The following is a 15,974-nucleotide window of genomic DNA, read 5'->3' on the forward strand; positions in this document are numbered from 1 at the left end:
TATATTGGGCAGGGCTGGCCGAAATCAGGCCTGGTTGTTAACCAAAGTACTCAAACAGCTGACCCTAATTATCCCTTTAATTGGGTTGAGTTAACTAGGGGGGGCAATAACTTTTTCACACCTGAAGATTGCATGTTTGATTACCTTCCACACCAAACAAATGAAAGAAGCACCAAATTTTGGTGTCATTTTTTCTCTCAAACTCCCTCTATATACTACTACAACCCACAAAGAAATCTGACCAAATACAGTGTGAAAAATGTGCAAAAATGCAGAAAATCATTTTTCTGCATTTTTCACGGCACTGTAGACATTTCAATGACTGTTGCTGTTTTTTAATTTGGTGTTATCCCCACCCCCCCAAACCCCCCAAAAAATACACCAACGCTAAAAATGAACACACATAGGTAGATAATTAGTTTTGCTCAAATTCTTACACCAAAAAAAAAAAAAAACACAAAAAAACTGAGTAAGTAGCTATGACATGATTCAAGTAGCAGGGAGTAGGAGAGATAATATAATAGTGAACGAAACACAATCTTGAGAAGTGCATCAATTTCTGTTTTCATTTAATTTTGTATAATACATTCTCACTACCTTACGTACTTCTGCTTTTTAGCTAGTAAAACGTGTGCTTTCACAAAAGGTGTTAGAATGTGAGTGCTTGAAAACAGCATACCTTTTTTTCCCTGAATCGAGTGTCCAGCAATGCACCATAAGAAAACGAAATCCTTTGCAACTGTAAATCTCCAGAACTGAAACTATATAAAGTCTCTCAAATGTAAACATCTAACATTATGTACATCCAGCTGTTCATCATTGTGATGCAGAGCACTCTCCATTGCCTGACGAAGTTTATATTTTCGAGTTTTTTTTTTTTTTTTTTCAAAGCTGTGTTGTTTGTACAGGTTTTATAACAGCGGTTACTCGAACAACTGATTTTTCACTATTGTTCTCAAGCTCCAGCCATGGGTAAATCGTCAGACAGTTTGCCCGAAAATCTTTTTTTTTAACTTTCCCTTCGCTGACATCGCTTATTTGTGCTGTTGTATCTAAGCCTCTAATCTAGAGATATTTATTTTTTTGCCAAATTACCCATTGTATTTTTTCATTATAACGGTTTGTTGTTTTTAAATTTGATTTTTTATACCATGTTTATTTTTACAATGCAAACGTGGCCTATATTTTATTTTTGTAACAATGATACCATGTTTCCATGAACCACATAACCCGGGTACGTGCTCAAGTTGCCCCCCAACCCCCCTCCGTGTCCATGTATTTAAATTACTCCCCGAATTAGCTAGTCCGATTTCACTCCTTGGGCTGGCCTGAATTCTAAAGTCTGAATTCGGGCTGGGAGGAAATTACATCACTAAATGTCAATCAAAAATGTTGTAGGGGGCGGGAACATATCGTATAATGGGATATTTTGGCTGGTATTACAGTCTGCAAATTTGCTACTGTGGGGGATTTTGACGGTTTTTGAATTGCCGTTTTGGACACAAAAAAAAAAATGCAACACATTTGGCTGTTACTTATTTAAACCCTTCTAAAAAAAATTCTTAAAATAAAAAAGAACAGTCCTACTACAGTAACAGGTGCAGTTTACACTGCCTCTGGGTTTCTAATTGCATCAGATCCATTCGAGATTTTTTAAATCCTTTGATGGAAATGTCCAGTCTAATTGTAATCACTGTCATTCTCATATCCATTTTGACATCTGACACATTATTTCCCTTGTTCTGCGCTTCCTGTTCTGCATACCAGTCTGCCAGAGGTATATGTTGTTGACAATTTGACTGCAATACCATCTGCAGCGAATGCACGTCTTGACCTTTAACTCGCAAGTATTTCCTGCCCAACTCACGTGATAACTCGGGTAACTCATGGAAACACCTCATTTTTCACCAACTCGAGTTGTCCATCAATTCAAGTTCTGGGAGAATTGAGACCAATTCGGGCGTACTTGAGTTGTCTTGAGTTGGCTGTCCATGGAAACAAGGTATTAACAAGGTACTTTGTTGTTTGTCCTTGTCTTGAGCACTGCATCACCCCTACACCTGCACACTGCAAACAACTTTGCCACAATCATTTATTAGAAATGAGTATTAAATCAATACAGCACATTACTTGCTCAACATCAATGGTACTCACATTTAGTCACTATTAAGAACCTAGTTGGAACAGGGTGCTGGCATAGGAATGGACTGAAAAGAGAGACAGTTGAGTACATAATAATAATAATAATAATAATAATAATAATAATAATAATAATAATAATCTTTATTTTATAAAGTGCCTAAATGCACGCATTTCAAAGCGCTGTACAAACACAAAAAACAGAGAACCATATATACATATAGCATATTAAGAGTATATGTAATATAAAAAGAAATTACACAAATCAAAAACCAAATCATGATAAAAATGCCTGATCGTAAAAGTGTGTCTTTAACTGTTTTTTAAAAGCATCAACGGTCTTAGCATCCCTGATAGATTGAGGAAGGTTGTTCCAAAGTTTGGGCGCATAGCGGCAAAAAGCCCTATTGTCCATGGTGAGCAACCAGCAACCAGTGCAAAGAATCAAGAACCGGTGTAATATGGGCACCCAGTTTAGTGCCAGTTAAAATGCGAGCAGCAGAGTTCTGACTATATTGTAGTCTGCTAATAGCAGCCTTGGAGACACCTGCAAACAACGTGTTGTAATAATCGAGCCGGGAAGAAACAAAGGCATGAACTAGCCTTTCTGCATCAGGCACAGACAGCATAGGGCGCAGATGAGCAATGTTACGAAGGTGAAAAAAGGATACCTTGGTGACATTGCGGATATGTGACTTGAAAGTAAGGCAAGGGTCAAAGGTCACACCAAGATTCCTAACTACAGAGCTAGATTTAACTTCAAGCCCATATGCTCTACAGCACAGAGTGTCAGGCTTTCATGTTTTGGAGTACTTGTAAATACCCTTATAAAAATGCCCCATAGTAAAAGCATAGCAAAGTGTGATAGAACATAGTGAAAGCATTGTAAAGCATAGGCAAGCATTGTAGCCCAGAGAGGTATGGTAAAGTATTATAAAAACATGGCAAACCTTGGTAAACTATGGTAAATGCATATTATATGGGGAAAGCATGGGGGAAACTGCAAAATGACAGTATACATTTACAGAGGTAAACTTGTCTAAGGGTAACCACATATGCTGAAGATCTCCTCACTCAGCAGAATGTTTTTTCTTCTGCAGATGCTCCAGGATTTGACAGCATTTGAAGGACAACTGGTTGTGCTTGAATGCAGAGTTAAAGGAGCTCCCTCTCCCAAATTAGACTGGTACAGAGAAGGGTCCTTAATAGAAGACTCTCCAGATTTTAGGATTTTACAAAAGAGTAAGTTAAATTTAATGAATAGTTATGTCATCATTTAACACACACAAATAGATGTATACACCCTTTTTCTTTTTAAAAATCTATAACACTAAAGAAATGTTTTGTATAATGTCTGACATGATTTACTACATATATCTGTACAAGTAATTACACAATCCAGTTAGAAACATGTAAACCGTCCAGAAATCTGTAATGATTTGTACAATAACAAAAATAGAACCTAATCTAAGACAGAGGTATTCAGACATTTTCTAACCGGAGGTGACTTGGGTCTGCCCCTACCCCCTAATATACCCCCTTGTTACTACAGTGTATCATATGAATACATCCAGATGTAAAACATATAACTGTTAAATCAGATGAACGTTCATAATACAACTCTCTACAAAATATGCACTGCAGTTGACTGAGAACGCTTTTTTTTTTTTTTTTTTTTTTTTAAACTGAGCTGGTTGCTTCATGACCCACCTAACCCCCCCCAACCCATGGGGGACCCAAACCATAGTTTGAGAACCTGTGATCTAAGATTTACATTTCCTGAGTGATTTTGTTTCTTTCATTTTATATCTTGCATTCATTACAACCTAATAACAGAATGACTGAACTGCACAAATTAACAGTTGCCCCAAAGTACCAAGGGGTAGCTACTAATTTCGTATTTGATAAATGCGTACAGGCATCAACAATAATCGGTCAATTGACGTTTTATTTTTCAAAACAAAGAACAAACATTATTTATTTATTTTTTTTAAACAGAAGACCCTAAAAACACTGTTGTACATAATAGTTAAGGATACAATTTTGGCACAGTGATTTTTAGTACATTTCACGGGCGAATTGCGAAACAAACAAACAAAAAAAGAATAGTTGAAAAGTCACCCAGGCAGGCACCGTGTCCAAGAAGCGGGGCATCACAAAGATCAGAAAACAGATAGACCTCTCGTTTTATCTACAGTTTGCAGGAAATAAAAAAAAAGATGTTCAACGGCAGTCTGAAATATTTTGTTTAGAAATGTTTGGTTTTAGAGAAAGTGAGTATTTATTTAACAGACTACTTGGGTACACTACATTGCATGAAAAAAAGTTTCAGGAAATAAAATGTTAATTAATATTTTTTGAAGATCCAAGCCCACTTTTTTGTTTAAAAAAATAAATTAACAAACTACAAAATAAAAATCTCATTCGCTGACCTAGTACAAGCTACACATACATGCTGCGAGCATACAGAACCGAACAATTTACTACTCGTATATTTGTATTTTCAGAGTATGACATACTGCATTTTTAAAGGATATAAAAGCAGTGCCTAACCAAATGTGTTTTACATGCATTTCCAAGATTTCACAGACTTTTGATCAAATTCACGATTTTCACGTTTTCCGTGACCTCTGTGCAAAACGTACCCTTAATAATAGTTAAACAAAAAAGCACAGCTGGAGGCTCCCGAGTGGCACATCCGGTAAAGGTGCACCGCGTGGAATGCAGGATGTGCCCTACAGCCTAGACGGTTCGAGTTCAGGCTATTCCACTGCCGACCGTGGACAGGAGTTCCCAGGGGGCGGTGCACAATTGGCCGAGCGCCGCCCGGGGGGAGGGAGGGCTTGGGTCGGCCAGGGTGTCCTCGGCTCACCGCGCACCAGCGACCCCTGTAGTCTGGCTGGGCACCTGTGGGCATGCCTGTAAACTGCCCAGAGCTGCGTTGTCCTCCAACACTGTAGCTCTGAGGTGGCTGCATAGTGGGTCTGCAGTGTGAAAAGAAGTGGTCGGCTGATGGCACACGCTTAGTTCAGAGGACAGCGTGTGTTTGTCTTCGCCACTCCCGAGTCAGCGCGGGGTTGGTAGCGGTGAGCTGAGCCTAAAAATAAGGCTATTCTAAATTGGGGGAAAATGATAATAATAATAATAATAATAATAATAATAATAATAATAATAATAATAATAAATTGGCGACTACTAAATTATAAAAAAAAGGGCACAGGATACATTCAAATTAGAACACGTTCGATTATAAAAAAATAAATACAAAATGACTTGAGTTTTTAACAACTGAAAAGAATATGCGTGCATAATACTAATAATAAAATACTATATTTTAACAGAAGTAATTTCTATCTGGACTATGGTTGTTCATTACTGTTAAAAGCAAAGCATTTGAATTAATCTCACAAATCCTGACTAATTTAACTATTGTACTAAATTCAGCTTCTTCTAATAATATTGCCATATAATCCAAACACAGCATGCTTTGAAACAAAATAAGGTAATCGGTAGATTTAATAGATTTAAAACAAAACAACAACAACAAAAAAGTATTGCCTTAATTTTTTAATCAAGAAAACTTGAATACAATAGGCCTACTTCTGATTTGGCTTGTCCAAATGTAGAGGCCGAAAGTGTGTTGGCTTGTCCAAATGTAGAGGCCGAAAGTGTGTCTCCTAGCAACACACTAATCTACTGTACTAGCACTAAAAGAAGCACATTCTCACACACTCAAGGTTTTAATATAAACCAGCAACAGGAGACTTCAAACTGGGTTCTAATTTGATGCATCGATTCACCAATATGTAATCAAAGCTCTGAAAATTTAAGGACAGATGATCAATAATCAATGCATCGATTAATTGTTGCACACCTAGTAGCTACAAGGGTGGAGTTTAGAGGGGCAGATGTAAATGAAAGAAATGCAATAAAGGGTTTACCAGTCTATGATGTTCCTCTAATAGGTCAGACTCAGATGACGTAATGTGTGTAGAAGGCTATCCTTCCTCCCGAACCTAGGTTTTAAACTTAATTAATTCTCCAAATTCAGCTGTTTAATTTAGGTTTAATATTTTCTTTTTAAACACACAGTGTATATACTTATACTGGGAAGTTGGCTCTTTTGTATGTATTTATATATAGTCGTTTTTAAGTAATTATGGAGCCCAAATATATATAGTTGTATTTTGTAATGACTTGGCATCTTAGCCTATTGAATTGAATGGAAAGGGGTAGACTTAAAACTCACAGCTCAAAGACAAACGTCTTAGCATTTAAGAAAAGAGCTATAGTCTAGAGGCAAGTATGTTGATGTCAGTATTGTTAACTCGTCAGCCGTTGGAAAGAGATCTATTGCAACTTAAAATAAATAATAAGTAATATTCCATAAATCAGACACACAATAGGAAAGAATTCAATTGTCAGCCAAACAGCTAAAGGAACTGAATGTTTTGTAGTATGTTGAATGTTTTTGCAGTTGTATGTTGAATGTTTTGTAGTTGTATGTTATTTTTGTGAGGATTCTTCCTAGCTTGTTATTGGATACCCATAAAAGGAATTCTGAAAGACGAAAAGAAATAACACTATTGTGACTCATAAAACAAATAATAAATGCTAACAAAAGCTTTGACAGCATATTCTTTACGTGTCATGGAAGACTGGGATTAAAGCAAAAACACCATTAATCTGGTTTGTTAAACGTTTCCGGTTAACTGAATGGGGAAAAATGCTTTGCAGTTTATTGTGGCATTCATTGTAGCTTAAACCTATGAGAAATACTAAAATAATGCAACGACAAACGTTTCGACTAAAAGTCTGTGATGCCCGATAGGTGAAAGAACGAAATGTAACATTTTGATTCTCACGTCTTTGTTTTATTACTATCTGATTAATTTTCTTTTTTCTATTCTTGTCTACATGACTAACCAGCCACTCACACCTCTGCAAGCTTAATTCCCCCTTTGAGGATAACTAGCATGCACCCACTTCTAGTGTGACCATAATTAGACCATTAACACTTTATCAATTGGGGGTGGAGTCCACACTCCAAAGTAATATATATAGTGGACTCTCAAACCGTAACGTCATTTGAAGACATTGAAAAATACTAGATTAGTCAAAACGTTTGTCATTAAATTGAAATCTATTTTAGTATTTCACCATTGAGTGTTTAATAGTTATGGTTGATATCACTTTTACCTTATTTCTTAGTTTTACTATTAACAGTCTAGAATAACTTTATTACACCTGCACAGGTCCTTAAAAGGTAAAACACATCATTTTGATTTCTTTTATTAGGAAAATGAACACCAAGTTTGTTGTTGTTGGGGTGTGTGTAATTGCAAAAAATAATCAGTCTGCATCCATGTAATTTCTACAAGTCATACATACCGGAAACTGCATTAGTCTTATGATTGTCACAGATGCACCAAACATTATTCCAAAAAATTATTACAATAATTATGTTTTCATGTTTCTATTTAGCTTGATGATTGCAACCTCTTTTTTTGTATTCTTTTTCAGAACCAAGGTCTATGGCTGAACCAGGTATTTGCCTCTCAAAAATGTAATTTATGCATTAGATTAGTTTGATGTAATTGGCTGACCCTGCTTTATTGACCAGTCATTAGTTTTAAAATACTTGAAAGACTGTGTGGTCCAGTGGTTAAAGAAAAGGGCTTGTAACCAGGAGGTCCCCGGTTCAAATCCCACCTCAGCCACTGACTCATTGTGTGACTCTGAGCAAGTCACTTAACCTCCTTGTGCTCTGTCTTTTGGGTGAGATGTAATTGTAAGTGACTCTGCAGCTGATGCATAGTTCACACACCCTAGTCTCTGTAAGTCGCCTTGGATAAAGATGTCTGCTAAATAAACAAATAATAATGAAACTAACATGAAGTTATTGGACTACAGGGCAGAAATTACAATAACATGCTTTGACCCAGAAGACACTGCTGGTGGGTGGTGGGGGGGACGACTTAGGAAGTGCAAGTGTAACATATTTCCTAAGGCATGGAACCTGAGAACTTTCTTTAAGCTAGTGTAGCAATTAATATAAATAAAATAAAAAAATACCTGTTTACTATAAAATGGACATTTTATATAGCAAATGGAAGTGCACAACAGGTAAGATAATTTATTTAGCTACCGGTACTTTTAATAGGAATACACACTCTAACATGGGCCACAAATTCAGAGGCGGTGTAAACACTGTGAAAACGCACACTTTGTTTAGCATTTTCAAGACGGTGAAAGTAATCTCTGCCTGGCTTCCAGTGGTGGCTTTGTAACACTTGACATCTCTTTGTGCTCACTCAAGAGCTGTTATATAAAGCTGGAGCCAAGGTTTGGTTTCCTGATCTTCAAGCCATATAAGGAGATTAAGCTTCATCATGCTGAAAGTAACCTTCAGCCCTTAAGAAACTCAGCCTTGTCAAACTGCTGGACTGTTTACAGGATGTAAAACATCTGCTGTGGCTTAAATGTCAACAACAACTTTTACTTGAATTATATAGGGATGTGTAGAGACCAAAATAATGTCCTCCCCATTAATGTGTCGATTGAAACTCTGACACTGAGTTACATAGATGAGCTATTAATAGTGCCTCTGACAACACCGCCATAAACAAAATGGCGGGCCAGCCACAGTATCGCAGGTTAAACGGGTAGTACGATGCGAAACAATGAGATACGGACTACAAAAAATATATATATATATATATATATATATATATATATATATATATATATATATATATATATATATATATATAATTATTCGGGACATGCAGTTCAATGAAACAAAACACAACATTATTAACAATGTTGCTAAATCACACATGATGGGTCATAAATCAACTGGACAACATATTCAGCATCTACTCAGGAGCATTTGCAAGGAGAAAAAGAAAAGTATTCTTAGGAAGGCAGTACAACACAATACAACACTTATTTCATTCAGAGGTTCAACAAGATGGAGCATGAACTGGATAACACAGGATACAACACAATGTGTTTATTGTAAATCTGAAACAAAAACACACTGGAAATGTAAAAAAAAAAAAAAAAGCCAAGTTATCAAAAGTGCCTAGCCATTTAAAGTGGAGATATCAAAAACATAGAGCCAAGTTTCAAGAAACCATTGGGGCAAACTTGCCCAGCAAAAAGCAAATAGGCACAACTGTAAAAGCGGTGGGGTCAAGGTTGCCCCAATTGTTTCTACTTGACTTGTGTTTTTGATGGAAGTTCGATCCGCTTTTATTGTGCCTGAAAAACCGATATACAATTGATTATTTAATGGCAGTGTTTATCTGATAGTGAAAATGAAATACATATCAAGACAGATAAAGAAAGAAAGAAATGTCTATATATTGATTTATGTATTCATTTATTTAAATATTTATTAATGTTTTACTTTTACCAAATATATAGGCTGATGAATGATGACTCGAAAAACCTATGTCCCGAGAATTCTTAGCTGGCTGACTTCATCTTTCAAAATACTGCTTGTCTCAACTAATTGTATAGCACTGACAGTAACACAACATGCTTGCAAACTGAAAGTTATAGTTTCAAATCCCATGCATGCCAGACCTTTTTATATTTAATTATATCCTGATTTATATTTAATTTGATCACTGACACTGTTATCTGCTCTGTTATTGAATCGTATTTTGGCATAACTTGTACTTGCTAGAACCAAAGTCATTGGATTTTTATCTTGCTCTTAATTGTATTACTTGTACTGTGATTCTTGAAATGTATTTTTGTTTACAACTGTAAGTCGCCCTGGATAAGGGTGTCTGCTAAGAAATAAATAATAATAATAATAATATATTTACATTTAAAAAAATAATAAAAAAATTGCCGGCAAATGTTCCATTTTAAAACAGAAATAAATAATTTAATATAAATGATATAGACTTCACAATAAGTGCGTTCCATAGTATATTTCCATGTTGACAAAACAAGTTAATTGTCATTAAAACTCAGATGTCCTGTAATATACATATGCGTGGATAAAAAAAAATATGTTGGGAGAAAAAGGACATTTTTACCTTACTTTGGCGACTTATTTTTCTTACTGTATGACAGGTATTATTTTTCCTACATTTCACCTGAGAGTGTTGGGATCTACAAATTAAAAGTGAAATGGTGCTTTTGGCTGATTTACTTTTGCTGCGCCAATACCCTGAAAACATGTAAACTATCGTTGCTGTATAGAGAGTCTGGCAGTTCTCGTGCTTTGCTGAGAACCACCGTTCCCTCTCAATATTGCAGGGGGTTCTGAAACGCTGAATTTGTCAATGCCTTCTTTCTTTGACCCCACATTCTGATTTACATGAAAATTATTCTATACTCATTTTATAAAAGCTAACTTAAATGATTGTATTATCTTGTGCCATGTGAGTGAATCTGACAGCAGAAGTAGCGTCCGGGGACGAGCAGCCTAAGCTTGATAAAGCTACAGTATTCTATCTCCCAGTGAAAAGAAAAATGAACTCAAAGAACAAAAAGATATTTCAGCACAAACATTAGTAGACCAGTTATAAAGTGACAAAAACTAGCAATAAAATGTGTTTCTATGGCTACCTTCTTAAGTAGAAGACAAAAATATATTAACTTTATACCTCTTAGATAGCAAAGTCATAAAACAAAATTGTTTTCAATAGAAAGCAACTCGAGGTTTGCTTACGCATTCTAAATTGTATAACTATACTATATAAAGTTCTGTGAATGTAGGAGACCATGGTTATAATTTTAGATTATGTCAAATGGACTGCAGTCTTTGTGTAATTTTATAATTAACACATGTACGCATTGTTGTTTTTAATTCATTTAGAAGAAATTTGCACCTTGGTTATCGCTGAAGCCTTTCCTGAAGACTCTGGAACATTCACATGTACAGCAACTAACAAATATGCCACAGTGTCCAGCATTGCCTATTTAAAAGTGAAAGGTAAGAAACTATTTTAATATGCTTAAATTGTACATTTAGCATTCTTCTTATTAAAGTAATACTGAATTTCTTTCAGAGTTTAGAACAAACACGAGTGAAGTATGTTTTACTGCAACAGAATCACAATTTATTTTTATTCACATTTTTTTGTATCTTCTGTATTTCAACCTGGTATTATAAACTTTACAAAATACACAAAATGTATTTAATTGTTAGCAGCATATGATTGTGATAATCAATCAGTAGCAGTATTATGGTAGACTGTATTCAGAATGATTGCAGGACTCATTGCATGCTGGGACAGAACTAATTGGTTACACTGTCTTATAGGGTTATTGCGATTTTACAGAAGGCAATAAATGGATGGTTTATTATTTTTTTTCTGAGCAGCAGTGTGATAAAAGATAAGGTAGGGGATAGTTATCTTTTTATGTTGTCAAGGAGAACTACAGAACTTGTGTAAGGCATACCGTCAGAAAATGCACCCACACAAAGGAGATTCTTGCTCCTACATGCTGAAGAAGTAAACAAAGGACTCCTGGTAATAGTATTGACTTTTTCTGTATGCCACTAACTTGGCAGAGTCCATGAGTTTTCATGCACACGAGAAAAGGACATATTGGGCTGTGTGTTGACCTTTGGTTTGTGGCAGCAGGATTTATGCTGAGATTTTGCAGGCTTTGCAGACCATAAAAATGATAAACATAAAGAAGACAGAGTATCTTCTACATTCTGACACATTTTACTATGTCATTTGTTCTGATATTAATATTTGATGTACTGTTTTGTATTTCCGTCTATATTATGCTTTGATGTAACACTTATAGAAACTGTGAAAGGATTAAAACCACTCCGCGTGATGCGAAAATCCAATATTTGCAACGATGCAACACCGATGATAGAATGGGTACTTGTTTAGAACAAATGACCAAAAGGAATGAGGTTTAAACTAATATAACTGGGATGTAAGTCCATTTTTTGTAAATTTGTCACACCTAAAAATTGAATTGACCAAACAGAGAACAGCTCTCCGTGGACAGTCTGTTCCACCAACCATTAAACTGCTCTAAATACCTGTAATGTGCAGAGCTAATCTGTTACTGTGACGGGGTGCCCGTCCCGTGTGCATATTTATGTATTATTTGTATTATTATTATTATTATTTTGTATGTATATTGTATTTGAGACCGGCGAAAAGCCGGTCTCTTAAAGTGTAATTGGGGGAGATGGGGTTAAATACCCATCCCTATAAAAGCCGTGGGGATGTGGCTGGAGCCTTAATAAGGTAATTTATTAATAGGTAATTAAGGCTCCAGCCACAAATATAAAAGACTCACTCCGGGCTTATTAGGAGAGAGAAGTCGAGGAGTAGAGAACGGGAGCAAGGAGCTAAAAATAAATTGCTGAAAACAGAAACAAATGCTATACGTGCTGGCGCAGAACCAGCACAATACTTGTTTTTCTGTTAGTTATTATTTGTCTGTTTTGGTTGTTCAACAAGCCATTTTGTTTTGTTTTTGTTTAAATTTTTTATTTAATAAAGAACTGTGCGAGCAGCGACTTTTCATACCCCAGTACTGCCTCTCGTGTCTATGTCTTCCGAGTCTGTGATGTCATCCACCAGCCACGTATGGTGTTCAGAAGTGGGATGCAGCGCCACAGTCACAGGCCAGGAGAGAGACAGTACTGCGGGTGTATTTTTTTACTATATCTTTTGGATTTTTTTAAAATTTTGTTGGGGAAAAAAAAGAGAGGAAATGGAAAGCTGGGTCTGGGGAGACCGCCGTAATGAGCTGGACCTCCTCGGTAGCCTGGAGGACCCAGGCTGGTGCCTTGCCTACGGGGTATACAGGCACACGGTGTCTATCTGCTGCCCAAGTAGTATCCAGTGCCCAGATGGGGGGAGCACGAGGGTCCAGCACCCAGATGGGGGGAGCACATGCGTCCAGCGCCCAGACGGGGGGAGCACGAGCGTCCAGCGCCCAGACGGGGGGAGCACGAGCGTCCAGCGCCCAGACGGGGGGAGCACGAGCGTCCAGCAGCCAGACGGGGGGAGCACGAGAGTCCAGCGCCCAGACGGGTGGAGCACGAGCGTCCAGCACCCAGACAGGGGGAGCACGAGCATCCAGCGCCCAGATGGGGGGTGGGGGAGCAGGAGCATCCAAAGCCCAGACGGGGGGAGCACGAGCATCCAAAGCCCAAGAGGGAGCTGTTCCCACCTCCACCAGCAGAGGAAGATTACCCGTGGCTCCCTCCTCTGCCACCATGGGAGGACTACCTACCGCTCCCACCTCCACCGCCAGGGGGAGAAGTGGAGCTCCCGCTGCCGCATTATTGGTTGGGGGCTCCCCTCCTACCGTCACCTCCCGAGGGTCCGCTGCTGCCATCGCCTAGGGCTGCCACGCCTGCACTGCCTGGGGTTGCCTGTCCTGCATCGCCTAGGGCTGCCATGCCTGCACCGCCTATGGCTGCCGAGCCTGCCTGGGGATGCCTGTTTGTCATCGCCTGGAGGTGCCTGTTTGACCATCGCCTGGGGATGCCGGTTCGCCATCGCCTGGAGGTGCCTGCACGACACTGCCTGGGGATGCCTCCAAGTCACCACCTGGGGATGCCTGCACATCATTGCTCAAGGGATGCCTGCGTGTCACTCCCTGGGGATGCCTCCGCGACACCGCTCGGGGATGCCTTCAAGTCATCACCTAGAGATACCTGCACGACACCGCTCGGGGATGCCTGCAAGTCCCTGAATGGGGATGCCTCCATGACACCACCCGGGGATGCCTCCAAGACATCGCTCAGGGATGTCTGCACATCACCGCCTGGGAATGCCTCCAAGACATCTCTTGTGGATATCACCACAACACTGCCTGAGGTGGTGTTAACTCCAGCGGCAGCCTTGTCTGGGGCCCGAGCCCCAGAAAAGGAAGCCATCAGCTACAGGGCACGAGGGAGAAGTGGAGATCCCGCCACCGCCTCCATGGCCAGGGGCTCCCCTCATGAGTTCACCGCCCGAGGGTCCGGAGCTGTCACTGTCGGAGAGTCCTGAGCTGTCGCTGTCGGAGGGTCCGGAGCTCTTGCTGTCGGAGGGTCTGGAGCTGTCGCTGTCGGAGGGGCTGGATCTTTTATGTTACAGGAGGGCCCGGAGCTGTCTCTGCCTGGGGGTCCAGAACAACCACTGTCTGGGGCACTGGAACCACCGCTGCTAAGGGGTCTACAGCCATCGCCTCCTGAGGACATGCTCCAACCCTGTGCGGCACCGTCCAGGTCTACTGAGTCTGCTTCGCCTGGGATCGCCAGCTCTGCTTCGCCTGGGGTCGCCAGCTCTGCTTCGCCTGGGGTCGCCAGCTCTGCTTCATCTGGGGTCGCCTGCTCGCCGTCGCCTGGGGATGTCTGCACGCCTCTGCCGGGTGCTGCCATCTGCATGCTACTGGCCGAGGTTGCCAGTGTTCCATGGCCCGAGTTGCCACTGGGAGGCCAGAGGAAGCCTCCATTCCCACCCTAGAACTTTAAAAAGAACTTTTGGGATTTTAAGAAGGGCATGTGGCCGTTGGGCCATGTGTACTGCACACAAGGGGGAGGGGGGGGGGGGGGGGTTGCGAGTGTGATGGGGTGCCCTCCCTTTGTGCATATTTATGTATTATTATTATTATTATTGTTATTATTATTATTATTATTATTATTATTATTACAATTATTAGTATTATTTGGTAATGGATGAAAGTCATCCGTCATTTGATTTATTGTTTGAGACTCTTAAAGTGTAATTGGCGGGGATGAGGTTAGAACCTGTGGGAATGTGGCTGGAGCCTTAATAAGGTAATTTATTAACAGGGAATTAAGGCTCCAGCCACAAATATAATAGACCCACTCCAGGGTCATTAGGAGAGAGAAGTCAAGAAGTAGAGAACGAGAGCGAGGAGGTAAAAATAAATAGCCGAAAACAAAAACAAATGCTATACGTGCTGGCACAGAACCAGCACGATACTTGTTTTTCTGTTAGTTATTATTTGTCTGTTTTGTTTGGCCAACGAGCCGTTTTGTTATGTAAACGTGTTTTGTTTTTGTTTAAACTTTTTATTTAATAAAGAACTGTGCAAGCAGCGCCTTTTCATGCCCCAGTACTGCCTTTCGTGTCTATATCTTCCGGGTCTGTGACGTCATCCACCAGCCATCAGTGTGACAGTTACGCAAGAACGCTTATTCGTCTCTGTGGAAGGGTGGTGGGTAATTCACTGACACACAGGAGACACAGATAATTTTGACAGCACCCCACAGGTGCCCAGTTTTATTCAGTGGGGCAGTTCCATGTCTTGGCCTGCAGAGGGCACTGTTGTCTGTGGTCTGCCTATCAACAATGATAGACAGAGCCACAGAGATACCAGAGGTGGTACCGTAGTAGGTTATAGGCGCACTCGCAGGTGCTTAAACAAAAAAATAAGCAAAAGGGAAAAAGAACCAGGAAAATAAAACACAGTAATCAAAAACTACAAATTAAAAGTGCTGCTCTCGGCAGCTTCACCCCGACCGTCGCTACCCGCACGGTCCGGGTCTCCGCCCTACTCTCGCCGCTCCCTCAGGCTGCTAAAACAAATACTGATGGGGTCTGCCCACGGTTTTCCCCGCTAACCCTGTTTTCTTTCTTTCTGTCTTTTGTTTCTTTTGGGGTTTTCCTCCCCGGCCGTGTCTTGGACCTGGACCACAGCGTCCGCACGTCCTTCTTTTCTTTCTCTCAAAAGGGCAGACCTGAGGGAACAGCAGAATGTTATTTTATAGGGCTAGCAATCCCCCCAAGACCCGCCTCTCAGCCATTCAGAGAGAAGGAAAGCCCGCACACCCACTCTCCCACCTCTCCGTGTCACTGCCATGACTGACAGGC

At 39.8% G+C, this 15,974-nt stretch overlaps 1 protein-coding gene across 5 annotated transcripts in view; it reads left to right on the forward strand.

The window, feature by feature from the left end:
• The window catches only part of LOC117415680 (myopalladin-like), a 141,309-nt gene that overhangs the window by 61,804 nt on the left and 63,531 nt on the right, over nt 1-15,974 (forward strand). For all 5 annotated transcript variants that reach the window (XM_059026522.1, XM_059026521.1, XM_059026523.1 and 2 more), the window contains exons 7-9: nt 3,240-3,381; nt 7,663-7,686; nt 10,982-11,098. In XM_059026522.1, the coding sequence (XP_058882505.1) occupies nt 3,240-3,381; nt 7,663-7,686; nt 10,982-11,098 (283 nt within the window). The remainder of the gene's footprint in view (nt 1-3,239; nt 3,382-7,662; nt 7,687-10,981; nt 11,099-15,974) is intronic.

Source organism: Acipenser ruthenus, chromosome 7 (assembly GCF_902713425.1).
Source record: "Acipenser ruthenus chromosome 7, fAciRut3.2 maternal haplotype, whole genome shotgun sequence".
Taxonomy (NCBI): domain Eukaryota; kingdom Metazoa; phylum Chordata; class Actinopteri; order Acipenseriformes; family Acipenseridae; genus Acipenser; species Acipenser ruthenus.